This window comes from Pseudorca crassidens, chromosome 2 (genome assembly GCF_039906515.1).
Source record: "Pseudorca crassidens isolate mPseCra1 chromosome 2, mPseCra1.hap1, whole genome shotgun sequence".
In the NCBI taxonomy this organism is placed as follows: Eukaryota; Metazoa; Chordata; class Mammalia; order Artiodactyla; family Delphinidae; genus Pseudorca; species Pseudorca crassidens.
The window spans coordinates 152,463,241-152,481,257 of NC_090297.1; the positions used below are offsets into that span (position 1 = coordinate 152,463,241).

At 49.4% G+C, this 18,017-nt stretch overlaps 1 protein-coding gene and 1 long non-coding RNA gene across 2 annotated transcripts; one reads left to right on the top strand and one right to left on the bottom strand.

The window, feature by feature from the left end:
• Positions 1-735: 735 nt before the first annotated feature.
• Positions 736-4,867, bottom strand: BTG2 (BTG anti-proliferation factor 2). The gene is made up of 2 exons (XM_067729372.1): positions 4,561-4,867; positions 736-3,215 (listed from the first exon to the last, which is right to left on the bottom strand). Exons 1-2 carry the CDS (start codon positions 4,712-4,714, stop codon positions 2,881-2,883), a joined length of 489 nt encoding a protein of 162 aa, XP_067585473.1. The 5' UTR covers positions 4,715-4,867; the 3' UTR covers positions 736-2,880.
• Positions 4,868-11,973: 7,106 nt separating this feature from the next.
• On the top strand, positions 11,974-13,874 carry LOC137212062 (uncharacterized). Its single transcript, XR_010937336.1, has 2 exons — positions 11,974-12,489; positions 13,377-13,874. It is a non-coding gene; the product is annotated as an uncharacterized lncRNA (long non-coding RNA).
• Positions 13,875-18,017: the final 4,143 nt, after the last annotated feature.

The window sequence follows — 18,017 nt, forward strand, 5'->3', positions numbered from 1 at the left end:
GGGAAGCCTGTTTCAAAACCTCATGGGCAGAACCCTAGAGTCAGGGATGAGAAAGGGTGTTTCTATGTCCTTGCATAGATCCTATCTACATAGCCAGAGTTATAAAGGGTAACAGACCTATGCTCTTGGTGTTTGCTGTCAGAAGCAGCTCCTTTTTAGCTAACTGGTAACATTGGCCTTCTGTCACATGTTCAGCTCCAGTGCCTGTATCCTGAGGCCCAATTGCTCTTGTATAATAAGAATGGTGGTTGTCAAGTGGGAGCCCCAAAGATGACAAGAGAGCTTGACCAGGAATTTCAAAAAATTCTGCCCCAACCTGGAAAGGGGTTCAGTGTCCTCTGTTAACCATCCCAGTCTGTGAGCGGGCTGTGAGTCTTAATCATTTTTAATAATTTTAGTACCTAGCACATACAATAAATGCTTGCAGAATGAACTAATGAGTAAGGCGGAGGAAGAAGAGGATGCATAAGATGAGCCCTGGCTAGACTGAGGAATGCTCAGACTAGAACACTGGCCCATCTAGCATTTTCACAGGGAAGTTAGAATATGCATTAAAGAAGGGAAGTAAGGAGCTATCTCCCAGGAAAGAGGGGATGCTTGGAAATGTCCCTACCACCTACGCGATAGGTCTGCTGAATCCAACTGAAGAGAAATACTATGAGGCACAAAGGATTTGCTTCTGAGGGAAACGCAAATTAGTGATGTGGGAATTTTATCTTCTCTATACCACACGACTTCATCTGCTACACTTTTATTAAAGAAACCAAAAAAAAGTGTACATTTGTCCATAAAGCTGTACATTCTTCCATATAAAAACACTATTATACAATTAGTAACCTTTGTGTTTTCTGTCAGAATAGCTTACAAACGTACTATTTATTTTTACTTAATGGGAGAGACAGGCCTGCTCAACAGTCCAGCTCTGGGTGTTTTGTTGTTTTTAAAGTGAACGTGAAAAAGAAGAGAGAAAAGATTAAGAATGAGACCATGAGGCTGCTTATAAAAAGGCAGGGACCTGTTTGCAGACAAGATGCAACAACAATCTGCAGTGATTCACAGCTTTGTTTCAACCCACAGACCGGAAAATTAGCTCTTGGGTCTACTGGCCTGAAGTTAACTTTAAAGCAATAAGGACTGGAAAAAGGATCTGGGAAGGTACTCGGGATCTGGAAAGTTGAAGAGGCAGTACTGGCAGGAATGGGTAGGGGAGTGTTTGGTAACTAGCACCCTTGAGTCAGAATCGAGTGTTTAAGAAATGCAGGAAAGGGGACTGGCAGTGGGGAGAAAGTTTCCTCACTAAAGGCAACAGCAGGAGGGTAGCCAGGTTGACCAGATGTTCTAGCTACATCCTTCTTAAGGTGATTCAGGTTTGGGAAACTCAAGGCCTTCTGAGGATCCCTCACTAATGTCACCGAGAAACTGAAGGAAGGAGATTTCTTCCCTGTGTAATTTTCCATTTTTCTCCAACCCAGAACAGTAAGTATTGCACAAGTCTATAGACAAATTTGGATTGTACTGAGAGAGACAGTAGCCTCTCCCACAGGTGGTCTGAGCACCAGGGAGAAAAAACACTGCCCAAGGTTTGGCTTTCAGTGTCAGCCCTACAAGAATACCAAGTAGTCCTGCAGAACTTGGGGCATTCTCCCATTCAGCCAAGGAATATCTACAAGGCTAAGCATCCAGCCATAGTCCTGAGGACAGAGGGAGAAATGGTTCCTTAAGCCCACCAGGGCACCAGGAGGTTGTGAGAGCCAGTTCTCCTCCAGATCCTCCTGGGACCCAGGAGGCCATATTGCACAGTGACTGAGAACTCTTGTCCTAGAAAATAGGGTAGCTCCATGACCCAACCAGAAGGGGAGAGGAGCGGCGGGGGGGCAGTTAGAGAGGAGTGTTGTGCTTTTAAAAAGAAGGCAGTATTCAGGGACCTGAAGTTCCCTGTAGCTTTTGAGCCACCTCTCAAAGGGATAATGGCAGCATCATGAGGACTTCTGTCTGGTTACAAAAGAAGGGTTTTGGCCAAAAAATATCCCAGTGGATACTCTATGGTTCCCAAAATTCCATTGCAAATCAACCCCAAGGTATTTGCCACACATACTCACACATAGAGCAGCTCATAGCAAGGCAAAGGTTTTGTGCAGAGTGCCCTTCTCTCCCAACTCCAATAAACCTCAACCCCTGCCTCACTCCCCTGACTCCCAAAACAAAAAGCTTTATATTCTTGGTGGGAAGCAACATCTACAGCCCCCTGAGAATAGAATTAGAAACAAGTCATGATTTCAAGAAAAGCTGCTCAGGACAGAAGGAATCAGGAGAGGCCTTTTCACTCTCTGCCTAGAATCTCATCAAAAATTGAAAGAGAAGATTAGGCAATATAGTATGATTTAAGTCCAGGCTTGAATGCCCCTGAGTTGAGTAAGAGAGGGGCCAGGGATGCAGGTGTCCTGGGTGAGAGGTTTGAACTCAGCCTCTCTTCTCTCCCCAGGGCAGATCCTGACCTCTCTCATTCACAGTTACTAACCTTGCTTGCTCCCTCTCACATCTTCCTGGGTTGCTAGCCAAGCTTCTCCCACCTCACCTTGGCCAGACCCATGCCCTCCCTGACCATTCCCCCCTCCCATTCCAGACACTGCCTCCCAGACTCAAGCACACAACAATTCTCTCCAAAGGCACCTGGGGAGGCCACTTCCAAGCAGCTCCCTTTAAGGATTTTTTTCTTAAAAAAATCTTTTGGTTTTTTTCCCCCCTTTTCTTAAAAAAAATAATATATATATATATAAATAACTCTTCACTTAAAATACAATTCCCCAGGTAGAGGTATGCAGTGGCCTGTTGTCACAGCAGAATGAGTACAGCAGAGCGCCGGGTGGGGTGGCGGGGGATCTAACTGGAGACTGCCATGATGTAGTTCTTTGAGGGGCTGCTCCTGCCCAGCATCATTTGGTTCTTGCAGGTGAGGAGCCCGTAGGAGGTGGCCACCGGGGCCTCCTCGTACAGGATGCAGATGGAGCCATCCTCCCCAATGCGGTAGGACACCTCGTAGGGGTCCACCCACAGGGTCAGCTCACTGGGCAGCAGCCGGTGCAGCTGAGGCTGGCTGAGTCCAATCTGGCTAGCCACTTTACTGATGATGGGGTCCATTTTGTGGTTGATTCGGATGCAGCGGTAGCCAGAGCCCTTGGATGGTTTTTCAGGAAACCAGTGGTGTTTGTAGTGCTCTGTGGAAACAGGACAAGGGGGATATGCACTGGTTAGAACAGTTGGGCCATGGATGCTACACAAGGGGGGTGGGGGTGATGGGATAGGAGAGGAAGGGACCTAGTGATTTTAAGTAAGCAACATGGTTTCTCATGAGTTTCAGGACCCTCCTGAAACCCTCCTGACACTGTAGCAGAAAAAAAAATTACGGGATCTGGAAAAACCCCTCCTTCCAGGACAAGGGTTTATGTGTATCGGGAGGGTGTCCCAGAGCTCTGGGTCAATCCTCTGTAGCCAGTATATTGCCTTTGGCACATCCCCAGTTTAAGGAGGAGGGGTGTGACTGGGGCTGGCATGTCCAGGCAGGGCCTCTGGGGACCTATGAGCTGAAGTTTCAAGGCCAAGAAGGCTGCCATTATTGTCGAACCCATGTCTCCCACCCTGTGCCTCAGTGGTTCCCTCTGCCTTGAAAAGTCAGAGGCCTGTCTCAGCGGGTAAGGGAGGCAAAACCGGGATGTTTGGGTGAAACATACGTTGTTCCTCAGAAGGCAGGATCTGTGTGGGCACGTTCAGAGATGGCTATTGCTGCCCAAGACCGCCGGCCAACCCGCTAGAAACCGCTGGGAGATGGGTCTCTTCCCCAGCCAGCGGCTGCTTGTATCTTGTCAACCTCCTCCATCTCACACCGCACCGCCCCCAACCCCGACACACGCCCGCAGAGCGCAGTTACTACGTACAAGGCTCTCTCTGTACCATAATAGGTGGCAGATGGCTAAGGGGGTGGGCAGAAAATACAAAGGGGGCCCGGATTCCAACTTCGACTGAGTGAACAGCAGACGCAGGCTCAGCGCAGCCCCGCGCGGCGGGAAGAACCACGGCTGGGACTCCAAGTTGTTGAGAAGGTTCAATTGCGCCTTCTTGTTCCATAAGGACCCCCCGGCCGGTCAGGCTTTGTTGCCTGCAGGGTCTCAGGGTCCACTGAGGGAGATGAGCTCGCACTCAGACCCGCAGGTACCCCCCCCTTCCGGGACATAAGCTGGGGACTCGGGATCGCACTCAGGTCTAGTGTTCGCGCCCGCGACAGCTTGGAGGGGAGCGCCCAACCAGAACAACCGCGGACCGAGACCCTAGAGCAGGGCCGAGGAGGAGGGACAGGACCCAGAGGAATGGGCGGAAGGTGGGGATGTGGGGGTGGGGGGAGGAGACTGCAGGCCGCCCCGGGAGCTGGAAGGAAACCGAGTCCCGGAGCTGCTCGAGTGGGGAGCCCTGCCCTAAGTGGAGAGGAAAGACGCCTCAGGCAGGGAGGGGTGCCGAACCCCGGTGTCAGGGTTCGACGGGCGCCAGGACCCTCCGCAATGTGCTCACCCGTCAGGGCTTCCTGGAGAGCCCCGCTGAAAACCTGAAGTCGCTGCTCGTTCACGCAGCCCCGGGTCCTCAGAAGGCTGGAGAGGAAACCCACAGCGGCGGCGATCTCCGGGAGCATGTCTGTTCTCTTCCCGGTCCAGCTGGCCTGGCTCATGTCGTGTGCAACTCTGGGAGCGGTGGCGGAGGCGGGGGTCAGAGAGAGGTCTCTGATGGGACGTGCCGAACCGTAAGCCTCTGCTCGCTCGCCAGTCGCGAGGGCTTTGCCCGGACTTTACCTGCTACACGCCTTTCATACTGTTGCGAGAGCCGGAGGAGCCGGCGGCGGAGTTCATTGGCCGCAGCCAGCGGATAGGGGCGGAGCCTGGCGTCCGCCCCGCCCCGCGCGCCATCGGTCTCAGTCCCGCCCCCACCTACCGCCACCTCCTCTGCGCTGAGGTCATCGCCCGCTGACGTCAGTGCTGGGAACAGTAGCTGAGCTTGCAGGCTGAGGGAAGCGGGAGGAGAAAGGGGTGGGGGGGCCCGAAGGCTCTCTGGGAAGGAGAGCGGCGCTTCAAGCTGGGGATTCTCTGACCTCTCCTATTCTCCCATTCTTCCAGACAGGTTAAAGAACACCTCCAAGAAGAAGCCTTCGTTGACACCACCTCTACCAGGAGGTCGCCTTTTCTGATTCCCCCACTTTCAACCACACCCTGTCAGAACTCACCCATTTTACCGCTTTGCCGCGTTTCCCAACTAGTCGGAATGGGTTCCTCTTGGCTCTCCGGAAATGGAGACTAAGTATTCTATTTACTTCCACAATAATACCAACTTCCCCAACAAGTTATGCTCTTCTACAGCAATGCCTTTTCTCTTGCCTAGAACCATCCGAGTCTTACCGACTGCTGGGTGGGTAGGGGTGGAGGGAGTGTTGCAAAACTTTTCAGTCTTCCTCTTCCACACGGGGAACCAGGCTCAGAACCTGGCAGCATCACAGGCACTCCTAGAGGTCTGTTGAATGGGGATAATTCTTAATATACCAGGGTCCAGCATACATAGGTGCCTCATACGTATATGTTAAATGAATCAAACCCAGTGGCCTCTGTAAATTCTTATTTTCCTTGACCACCTTTTTCTGGAGGCAGTCTCCCCTCTTTTTCCTTGACCCCAGGTTTCTCTGCCTCCTTCCCCGGCTGTGTCTCCCCTGGATCTCTTCCTGTCCCCGTTCCCTCACTAAGTCCACTCACTTTTCCTTTTCTCTCCACTTTATTTCCTTAGAGAGATTCTATTCATGTTGTCCATTTTGATGTTTACTTTTTTACTATTGACTTTCTTATCTGCATAGTCTGTCCACATCTTCTCTCATCCCGCCCCTCCTACCTGCTCTGTCTCTCCCCTTGGATGTCCAGCCACCAAATCAATGTCAGTCTAAGCCCACTGTCTTCTCCAAGGCCAGCTTCCTTCCTGATCTCCATTTCTATCAGATACCATCGGTTCCCAGTCACTCTACCCAGAAAACTCAGACTCACTTTTGGCTTCACCTTGTACTTTGCTCCTTAGATCCAGTCTCAAGACCTGTCGCTTCTTCATATCTAGATGATTGCAGTAGACTCTGTCAAATCCAATCCCCAAATCACCCTTCCCACTGTTAGTAGACTTACCTTCCTAAAGTTCTGCATTCACTTGCTCTTCTTTTGCTCGGATCATTCTGAGACACCCTCCATTTGTCTACTGCATTAAGTATGGACTTCTTTGCCTAATAGTTAAGACCTTTCATAATTTGGCCCCATCTATCTTTTTAGGTTTCTGCCACTTTGTGCTCCAAGGTGACTCTCATCACTGTTCTCTAAGCATCAGAGCAGCTCTGCATCCCAGAGCCCTCAGCGTTTGCCTATGATCCCTATCCCTGCCCTGTAATGTGGTCCCCATTCCATGTATGCCTATATGTGCCTGGCATTGCTGCACCATGGCTCATGCCATTATCTCTTGGATACCTCACTGCCTCCTTCGCATCTTTCCCAATCCCTCACACTCCTGAACGCACAGCTTAAGCTTGGTCCTCCACCTTGAAAACCTGTGCTGACCATTTTCTCACTACAGAATTAATATTATCCATACCATCCATTTGGCATTTATAATCTGTTGTTTGATATTCTTAGTGATCTTTTTAGAGGTTGACATCTTGTTTGCAGACTGCTTGAAAACAGGTTACTATGCTCATATGTCCTACATTTCCAGGACAGTTCAGGTTTCAAATATTCTGCTCCATTGCTTCATATAGCTCACTAAAATGCCCTGGAATTCTAGTATTTTGGCATTGAACACATCTCTTAGATGGCCTCTTCACTGGCTCCTCCACAAAGCTGGATCAGGCCAGGTGAGACCTCTGCTCATTGAGGGGGAAACAATTGTTACTGGAAACAGGGCTAGGACTGGAAACAAGATAACCTGGAGTGCATCAAACAAAAAGATCAGGTGTCAGCAAGACCAGAATTGACCAAGGTCAACCACCAAGGAGGCCAGGGAAACAGGTCAAGGTATAGACAGGTGTACAGAGTGGTTTAGCACCAAAACCTGAAAATACTTAACATCTTCCTGACTATGCTGTTGACTGGGGTCTGGTGTTCTGGGCCTTGCTTTAGTCCATAATTGACGGAAAAAAAGTCTTGTGACAGATCATCACTGTTTTTTGACTTAGGAAATAGAACTCTGTCCTTATGTAGGTTCTCGTATCACTCACCAGGTCACACAGCTAGTTCTTAATAGAGCCAGGACTGGCACCAGATCTGCTGACTTCAAATATGCCCTTTTCATTAGACCATGGAGTCCCTGTGCTATTACAATGGCTGCTGGTCCCACCTCATCCCACAGAGCTGTTCTAGATGATGATGCAATGAACTGAAGGGAAACAGTCTTCATTTTTGGACAGTAGCAAGGTCTTATCCCCCACATTCCCCCATTACCTAGGAAGTGTCTTATTCTCATCATTGGTGATTAGTTCTGAACTTTGTAGAGGGCAGTGATAATAAGAACCAGAAAGCACTTCACCTACTTTCTCATCCTCTCTTCTTTCTACACACAAGCCTAGGGAGAGGGAGTTTAATGTAGCCAACATTCAAAGTTTCCAAGTTACTCTACAGTGTAGTTGTACCCAGCTCAGGATTTAGATTCTCGATCAGTTTAAGGCCAACTATTGGGGTGGCCAAAAAGTTCGTTTGGGTTTTTTGTCCCATCTTATGGTCGAACCAGAACAAACTTTTTGGCCAACCCAATACATTGTAATAATCCAAATTACTTTTGGAATTTGCTGAAACTGCCCTTAAACTGCTAGGACCACAGTCCTTAGAAGCTCTAAAGTCCAGATTTCACTTCTTCTTCTGTTGCCTGCTGCCTCCCTTTCCTCGGTAGAGCCAAGGCATAGTTCAAGCATCAGGATAAGGACAGTGTGTCCCTCCCTCCCTCTTCTCCTCTTCTTCCTCACTCCTCTCTTCCCCTCCCCCGAAGGGCCTTGAGTTGAATTTTGAACATTAAATGTCCTGACACTGTGCTGACCTGTGGCTCTACCTACTGCCAAGTGGGCAGGTAGTGGTGGAGCTGGGGGTGGATGCTAGTTTGTGCCTCAACTGGATCAGAAACTTCTTCTGTACCATGTGACCCCTACCCACTGGCTCCCTTGGTCCTGGATGCCCATCTCACCCACTTGCACAGTCTACCTGTGTGGCCCCTCTAGAGTGACCCACAGCATCCCAAACCGCCCTCTTCAGACCAAATCCCCACCAGAACTGGGTCCCTCTCCTCAGGTCTCAGCCCTGGCCTTGTCTGTGGAGTCATCACACATGCCTTGCTCTCTACTCCCCAGTCAGGAGCAACCAGAACGTTGTACGTGACTGTCTTGCTCAGCATCCTGCTGGGCCTGCAGGGTCTTGGCTTGGTTGTCAAGGCTACCTCCCAGTTTCCTGACCACATGTTGAAACCTGAGGTTGAGTAAAGTTGATCTGCAGGCAGAGTCTGGGCTGCAATATTCTAGGAAGATGACATCAGCTCACTCCTACACTGTACAGTGTGTAGTTTTACTAGGTCTGTGTGTGAGTGTGCATGTGTATGTGTGTGTGTATGTGTGTATCAGTGTGGGTAGGAGGGCAGTATATATATATTTGAGTGTACATACTGAAATGTGTGTGATGTCTGTGGATAGGAGGGAATGTGGATATATGTTTGCAGATGTTAACACGTACTTAGTATATGTTGAAGAACATCATTTTGATGTGTGGGTGTTTTGTTGGAGTGTGTATTTTGGCAGGCATGTCTGAGTGTGGCTGGTATAGATGCTAATTTGATCTTTCCTCTTTTCAGGCCTCATCGGTGACAACCTTGCTCTGCGCACCAGAGCTGATAAGAAACATCACCCAGGGAGGACAGATGCCTCTTCTTCACTTTCTAATCAGAGTGGAAATACCACTAAATATATTCATAATTCTTTGCAAGCATCATTGGGTAATGTCCAGAACATCTTTTTGAGTTCCCTATCACCTTCTCACAAAGCTGTACCCTTCAAGTTCAGATCTAGGCCAGCCAGTCTGGGGGTTACTCTTTAGAATCAGGAACAGGAATCGAGGACAAAAAAAGATGACGTTGTCCCTAGAAACTGCTAACAAAGACTAAGAAAGTGGGGATGTTAGCTATCTTTAAGTTTCTGTCTTTAAATCCCTCCCCCCTACCCCAAAGTGAACTGAGAACAGGGACAGAAACAGATAATGCGAAGATGATTAGGGTAGAGTGGAAAACTACCCATCTGGACTGAAGGAAGGCTTGGTAGAATATAAATATGAAAAGGGCTTTCTAATCCCCAGGTCACAACAATTTTCAAGTCCCTAAGGACCATTTCTAAGAATGCCTTGAGGGCTGGAGAAGAGTCAGGAAGCTAAAAAGTAACCCATTTCTCCAGTTGCTCTGAAGATAGATGCAAAAAGAAGATTCCATTGTATAAAAAGCACCTAAATTAAGCAACAGAAGAACTTCCTTATAGGAAAGTGAGCAACTAGGATATGCTAAACAAGATGTCTGCTCCAGTCAGGACTCAGACACTGAGGTACAGGGCACCTTTATAGTGAAGGATGAAAATAGCCACAGAGGGTGGTGGAGTGAAGTCTGCTGGCCCCAAGCAGCATCTAACCTGCAAAGTATCAGAACGTCAGCCGTTGCCCACACAGTCTCCAGGTGCTGAATAGAAATAGCCAAGGCAGATGCAGGCTCCACCTGCTACCACCAACCCGGGAGCCCATCAGACACCTGGTGGCTAAAACAATCAGGGCCTCTCTAAGCTTTACTGGGCTCACGCATAGGCAAACTTGGGAGCCTGGGTGGGTCATTGTTCTCCACAGCACACAGTCTCTGGATTTCCTCTCAGTGTGCTCAACTCTCTCTCCCAAATACGGTCCATGTAGCTCAGAAGTCACAAGTTGGAAGCCTGTGAGGCAGAGCTGACTCAGTCACAGATATATAGTGTCTGGTCTCTACAGTGTTTAAGCATTTAAAAAATTAGTTGTCAGCATTTAACGATTAGGAAGTGTCATATCAAAATAAAACCCTAGAATTATAATTTCTCTTTAAAAATCAGAATATCTGTTTACACTGGTTCCACCTTCTTATTCAGCAATGACTGTTACTTAAGACAGGAAGTGTGTCCTTCAGTTCACCTGGGTCCCCACCAACTCTTTATCGCATCCCTGCTGAGACCAAGTGGTGGTTATCATTTACCAGGGCTGGATGCTGGGATTTGCTATTATTATTACACTTAATCCTCTTTTGTATAACTTGCCTTGATCCTGGAGGTATTTGAATTAGCATCTCCCGATATAGAGCAAATGTCAAAGCATCGTCTCTAACCCTAACTTTCCTGCTGAACTCCCAACTACTTTTTTTTTTTTTCAGTTGAGAACTGGACATTTTTTTGTTTTTGTTTTTGTTTTTGTTTTTTTTTTGCGGTATGCGGGCCTCTCACTGCTGTGGCCTCTCCCGTTGTGAAGCACAGGCTCCGGACACGCAGGCTCAGCGGCCATGGCTCACCAGCCCAGCCGCTCCGCAGCATGTGGGATCCTCCCAGACCGGGGCACGAACCCACGTCCCCTGCATCGGCAGGCGGGCTCTCAACCACTGCGCCACCAGGGAAGCCCGAACTGGACATTTTTGAAATATTTTTTCTGGTGTTTTTATCTCAACATGTAGGAATCAAGATACTTTTCTCCTTTCTCTACTTCTGATTTCGTTCTCTCCCTCAATAGCATTACCATTCTTTGTCTGGTCACCAGGCTCACAGTCTGCAGACACCTTTAACTGTACCCCTGCTAATCAGTTTCCAAGGCCTAGAGAGTCTGCAATCGCAACATCTCTCCTGTTTTCGCCTCTTGCCACGGGCAGTGTCCTCCCTCCCCCAGTCTTTCTGCCCCATCCTTTAAAAAACATCAGTGGCTTCTCATTGCCTACAGCATTAATTAAAAATCTGTTATCCGGCATTCAAATCCCTACACCCGGGGACTTCTTAGGACAGTAACTCAGATCACTGGGGAGTTTGGTAAAAATTCAGATTAAGCAGCCTCTCCCTTGATATTCTAATTCGTAGTTTGAGATGGGATATGGGCCTGTTTGTAATGAGAATCCAGGCCATTCTGATGCAGTGGTCCATGGACCCTACTCAGCACACCTTGTCTCAGAGGCACTCTTAGAGCTCCAAACCCACCTGACACGTCTGCCCAGACACCACCATCTGTGTCAACCCCTCCCCCTGCTGCAGCACCTGGCTCATAACTGTTGGCTGAATTGGTGGTGGTCAGGCACACGCAAAGGGTGGCCTGTACCCGCAGCCAGGATTCTGAAGGCAGCCCCCTGCCACTTCAGAGAGACCTTCACTACGGGAAGCCTAGTTTATCCTTATTTATTTATTTATATATTTTTTGGCCTCACCACGCAGCATGTGGGATCTTGGTTCCCCGACCAGGGATCAAATCCGTGCCCCCTGCAGTGGAACTGCAGAGTCTTAACCACTGGACCGCCAGGGAAATCTCCCTCGGAGCCCTAGTTTAGAAGAGCAGACAGCAGTTCCTCTAAAGAGGAGGCTTCTTTCATCTTGAGACACATTCAGACATACTTGCTTTTGTTGACCAACCTGGATTCTAATCCTGAATCTGCCACCTACTATCTATGACAAGGCAAATCTTTAATCTCTCTTATCCTCAATTTTTCTCATCTTTATAATGAGGACAATATGTTCTTCACATACTTACTGGGTAGATAAGTAGTAACATATAGAAAGAGCTTAGTGCAAAGCCTAAATATTACAGATAAGTATAAGTAAACCACAGCTTGGTATTGCCAACAGTCAGAAGCAGGGTTTTCAGAAATCATCTACACAAAATTTTTAATTTTGCAGATGAAGAAAAGGAGGCTGTGAGATGGGAAAAGATGCCCAAAATCACACAGCTGTTTAGTGGCGAACCTCCGTCTCCCACCCCATCTAGTGCCCTTTCCATTTTTCCACATCCCGTCTTGTGACACAGGCTTCATTCACTCCCTCATTCATTTTTTCACTTACTCAGGGACTATTTATTGAGTTCCCTTGGTGCCAGGCTCTGGAGGAACAGTAGTGGGTTTTGGAGTGGCAGGTGTTGGAAGCTGAGGGCAGGATACGGTCAGGTGGAGTAGGAGGCTGAAAGCCCAGGAGGCAGAATGTATTCAGCTGCTCACACACATGTTGATGTTTCCTCAGGTGGAGGCAGGAGTTTGGGACAGAGAGAAAGACTGTGAGCCCTGCAGGGGCAAGACCTGGGGTCAGTGAGAAAGAGTGACCAGGAGGGTCAAAAACGATGGTACAGCAGGACAAAATGAACTTCAGAGAAGGTGATGCGGAGTGACGGTCGGAAGAGGTAATGCAGAGCACGGAAGATGCTGCCCCCCCACGTGAGCCTGAGGGGTTGGGCTGTGACAGAGGAACAAGCTCCCCTCGAGACAGCCCCGTTTCAGCTAGGGTCAGGAGGCACAGAAAATGCTTGGATGGGCTTGAGGCTACAAGGGATTTTGCTGGACACAAGAGGGTTTGAGAGGGAGGTGGCGGGAGTTGGATTAGCAGAGAGCACTTACACAGAGGGTGGGGATGAGAGTGTTTGTCCTTTGGACGGCGACCAGTGTGAGGAGGAGTGAGGACTTAGACCTGACTGGGCCTTGGGAGACAACTGAATTCAGGGTCTCAGGGCAAAGAGCCACAAAAACGTGAGACACAGAGTGTTGGACAGGACAGGGAACTGCCACTTTTGCTCTCAGGGGTCAGCCAGGGGACCACAGGTGACCTCTGTGGCTTGGAGGGTTGAGGCCTCCAGGCTCCTGGAATTGGGCTCTAAGGGCCTGCTTTGTGCTCTCCAAAGTCACCTCTTCATCCCCTTATATCATCCTGCACCACATTGGCTCATACAGGTTCACACTCCTTCTGCTGGGAGGGAGCGCTGGAAAGTGTTATTAATTCATCAAACTTGTGACATATGCTGACAGTATGTCAGTTCCTATCTAGGGAGGAGATCTGCTCCCCAAAGATAGCTATTCCCTTGAGGGTTGCTTCTCAGCTGCTGTGCCCTACTGACCCACTAGAGGAATGCTCTGGTTTCCTTCCCTCCTTTACCAGCACGGGCCTGTGGTGAGGACAGAGCAAAGAAAGGCAGGATGGCTGAGGGTGTATGAGAGAGAGTGTGAATAAGGTGGGAGCTGGAGGAGAGAAGACATGTGGACAGATGGCTAGACCACTATCTGGCTGGAAAGGTCCCCAGCGATGTGTTTTTGTTTCTGTGACTCCCTAGGTATATCAGAGGAGCAAAAGGATGGAGACTATCTGTTAAAAGTCTATTATCCTGGAGGGCCCCCCAGGAATGTGACCTCCCACACCTTCACCCTCTGGGCCTTCTCCAATAGTACTCGAAGGTGTGGCTGAAAGTGCCGGAAACTCAACGGGGGAACACACGGACTTGGGGACAGCAGCAGATCTGAAGCTGAATTTATTGCCTCCTTCCCAAACTTAGAAGACAGACACATTGCAAACTCTCCTCATCCTCACTCCCAGGGGCCCAGCATAAACCCCCTTCATCTCCAGACAGAAAACAAGAGAAGAGGCCCTGAGGCTGTTGGAGCTGCCCCAGATGTTGTTTTGGCAGAGACTTAATTGGGCTGGGCCTCCTGGGGCTGGGTGTCTGGGGCAGGCAGGAAGCTGGCATCACAGCTGTGATAGCCAGAAACCCCCCTGGGTAGGGGGCTAATGTGTGGAGAAAGACAGACTCAATAAAAAGGGACACGAGGAAGAATCTAAAGAGGTACTGCACGTGCTTTGTGACCACCTAGATGGGTGGGATAGGGAAGGTGGGAGGGAGGGAGACGCAAGAGGGAGGAGATATGGGAACATATGTATATGTATAACTGATTCACTTTGTTATAAAGCAGAAACTAACACACCATTGTAAAGCAATTATACCCCAATAAAGATGTAAAATAAATAAATAAACAAATAAATAAATAAAGAGGTACTGCAGCTTCCCCCTCTGGCCTCCTGGCTCTGGGCCCCAGGTATTTCTCAACTGCACCATGGCTCAGAGCCAGCGGAGGCCAAGCATTTGATACCTGTGGTTCAGAGGAGGCAGCCTGGTGGCTGGATTGGGAGTCACCTCCCTGAGTCACACTCTGCTTATCTATAACAAGAGAGTGTCGGCCAGGAGACCCACCCTGTCTCTTCCTTAATCTGTGTGAATCCCTATGTTGTAATATCAGTGAGAGGCCCATGTGCTGAAAAAAAACAAAAAACAAACAAACAAAAAAAACAAAAACGTATGTAAGTCCAGGAAGACCACCAACCACCCCACTCCAGCCTGGCCTGGCTTAGGAGGAGGGACTCTGCCTAAGAACTTAAACACACAGAAGCTTTGGGCCCATCTCACTGAATTTGTAGAGAGGCACAGAAGTGTGGGTAGGGGTTAGAAAGAGGTGACTTACTCTGCAAAAGAAAACAGGAAGAATCTGAAAGGAAAAGGGCTGAAATACACCGCTCACATAGCAAGAGCACTTATAGATTGGCAAGATGATTCCTAAACCGATTTGACTTAAGAAAAATAGGAGCTCAGAGCTAGAGACACCCCCACTCCTGGAGGAATCTGGAATATTTTGAGGAGGGGCATTGGATTTCCCATAGTTCTTAGAATGAAGATTTTTTTTTTCCTTCGGTACGCGGGCCTCTCAGTGTTGTGGCCTCTCCTGTTGCGGAGCACAGGCTCCGGACGCGCAGGCTCACCGGCCATGGCTCACGGGCCCAGCCGCTCCGCGGCACGTGGGATCTTCCCTGACCGGGGCACGAACCCACGTCCCCTGCATCGGCAGGCGGACTCTCAACCACTGCGCCACCAGGGAAGCCCTAGAATGAAGCTTTGAACCAATCTTAGCCAGCACCTAAGGAGCAGTGGATCTCAGCTGACAGTTTACCAGTTGGGAACATGGCCTTAGGTATCACCCTCAAGTGCCTTACCTTTAATGAGAACCACCACCTCCAAAAGGAGGGTACCTGCCTCCTAGCAGGGTACCTTCCCTGGTAGCGCAGTGGTTAAGAATCTGCCTGCCAATGCAGGGGACATGGGTTCAAGCCCTGGTCCGGGAAGATCCCATGTGCCGCAGAGCAGCTAATCATGTGCGCCACAACTGCTGAGCCTGCACTCTAGAGCCCGTGAGCCACAACTACTGAGCCCATGTGCCACAACTACTGAAGCCCACGGGTGCCTAGAGCCTGTGCTCCGAAACAAGAGAAGCCACCACAATGAAAAGCCCGTGCACTGCAAAGAACAGTAGCCCCTGCTCGCCGCAACTAGAGAAAGCCCACGTGCAGCAATGAAGACCTAACGCAGCCAAAATTAATTAATTAATTAATTTTAAAAAACACACAAAAAACCCCATATGTCTAATTTAAAAAAAAAAAAAGTAGATTAGAAGAAACTCTATTTTCCCTCTATTGCATTAGTAAATACACAGAAGAGCAATGAAATAAATGGATTACTTCACACTACTGGTTCTTACACCCATGAACACATATCAGAATTACTTGTGGAGGTTTTAAAAAATATTTAAGTCTAGGCCTTACTCAGCAGTTACAACGGGGGGCAGGACCCAGGTATTTTTTCCAAGCTCTTTGGATAGCTCTGATGAGTTTCCTGCTGGTTGAGTGTCTGATGTTAGGTTGACTGGGGTAGTTTGAGTTCTTTGGGCCACTCTTTGAGGGTACGGGGAGCTTTTTTCTCAGATTTACTAGCAGTAGTGAAGAACTTGGCCTCAGGCTTTTTAGGAGTCTGTCTTGGGTCTTTTTTCCCCGAGCGAAGAGGTTCTTTCTTTCTCCAACTCTTCTTTGATTCTTCCCTGGGCCTTTACCTGGGGTCTTGGGCTCCGCATCTCTTGGGGTCTCCAAAGCTGGGGAGGCCTTTCTCTTCTTCCCATGAGGTGTGTACCAGGACTCTTCTTTGGAGACTTCTTTCCTATGGCATCTTTTCGTGTCTCTACGCTTCCTGCAGCTGGAGTTTCCTTCACTGGCACCAGCAGTGGGATTTCGTCTTCAGACTTGTCTTGAGCTTTAGTGGGGGCAGGTACCCTCTACCAGAAAAAAGTAGAAGTAGATTGCCAGGGCACACTGTGCAATCTACTTCTCAACAACTCAGCACAGTTCTCCCTGGCAGGGAGTGGATTCTGTGGGGATCACTGAGACAGGAAGCAGAGAAAGAGGGGGAGGTGAATACTGCAGAGATTGGCCTTGTCTGACCCTCCCATGCCTCACTGCCATTTATATATGGGTCATAAATCAGTCACTTGACCCCAGGATCTGAACACCTTTTGTCCTCCTTGTTTTATAGCGATCAAAGGAAGGAGACTTGGTGCCTGTCCTCAAGCATGGAGGGTGGAGGCTCTTCAGTCTAGTTTGAGAGAAATTGTTCCTGCCCTCAGGAAACTCCAAGTTGGGGACGAGGAGGAAGCATGCACACAGAGGACACACAGGCAAAGCTGCCAGCAGACAGAGAAATGTGGGCAGATGAGCACTGAGAAAACACAGTCCGAAATGAATGAACAGGGTTGGAACGGAGGCACCAGCAGTTAGCTGGTGTCCAGTATGAAATAGCTTTTAGGGGCTGGGAGTCCTGAGCTGGATTTGGAGGTCTTATTAGCAGGGGCAGAAGACAGTCCAGTACTGTATGAGGCATTCACACAACTGCTCACCCACTGTCTTTTGGCAATTCTGGTTTCCTTCCGTGGTTTAACTGGAAAGGCCATCTCAAGCATACTCACCACTTGCGTATTAGCAGCGGCCCGAAACAGCCCATCACAGCCTTGGAAGCACAGACGCATACATCAGATGACTTTGTGTACACAGCTGAAGCTTTTCCACAGGGCCAAGGGCATTCCCAGAGTGGTTGGGCAAGGCCCCAGAGACAGGTTCTGGAAGCCAAGTCAGTATCTGGGCCTCTGCTGCTCCCTTCCTCAGAAAGGGACCTGAACAAGGCTCCTCCAGGGTACAAAGTGACCACCGTAATTTTGCACAGCACTTCACAGCTTAAAAAGCGGCTTTACACGAACAAGTTGAACACCCATCTGATCCTCACAACCACTCCATCAGGCAAGAACCTTCTACACTTCACGGATAAGGTAAATGAGGCTGGAAGAGACTAAAAGGCTTGTTTAAGGTTGCCCAGCAGTGGCAAGCCTGTCCTTTCCACTACTCCACGCTGGCCTCTGCATCACAGCCTTCTGGACGTGGACATTAGGGATCCAGAGCATTAAGGGACCATTTGAGTGAATCTATTAAAGGCCAATTGTCATCTGCATTTCAATCTAGCTCTGAACACTTCAAGAGAAACACAAACAGGGAGGATGCCCGGAGAGAATGTCTTGGAAGGCTGCCCACCTGGGCTCTCCAGCTCTCTGGAGGAGATGGGAAAGCCACGTCCTTATCTCCAAACGGGCTCACCTTTGCCCGGGCCTGGGAATCTTTTGGAAGTTGAGAGCCTGGCCGAGAACAGCGGGTAGCTGTCGCCCTGCCTCCCGCCCCCGCGGACCCCTTCGGAGCCTGCGCCCATATAAGGGCAGTGCTTCCCGTCGGCCGGGTAGTGACGCGCCGCGGGCTACGTCAGAGGCCGGCGGGGAGGGGCGGCCCCGCGACAAGAAAACCAGAGACGCCGGCGGGGAGGGAGGAGGAGGGGCAGAGAGGAAAGGAGGAGGGGAGGGCGGGCTTAACCCCTGACGGGGCTGTCACCTCCGAGCCTCGTCCTTACGCTATGTGTAGAAACGTCGGTGCAACAGGGGGTTAGCGTGCGTGATCACTTTCTGTCCCCGTGTGGTAGCAGGTATTTGTATTCTGGGCGATCTTATCTTTGGACGCCCAAGTGTGTTTGCAGTCTATTTTGTCTCAAGGTGTCAAGGATGCGTAT

What these genes read in the sequence shown, in the direction of transcription:
- BTG2 (XM_067729372.1), bottom strand. Translation starts at nt 4,714, where the DNA reads ATGAGCCAGGCCAGCTGGACCGGGAAGAGAACAGACATGCTCCCGGAG. An exon ending in TCTCCAGGAAGCCCTGACGG is followed by an intron (nt 3,216 to 4,560) that starts GTGAGCACATTG and finishes CTGTTTCCACAG; the next exon opens with AGCACTACAAACACCACTGG.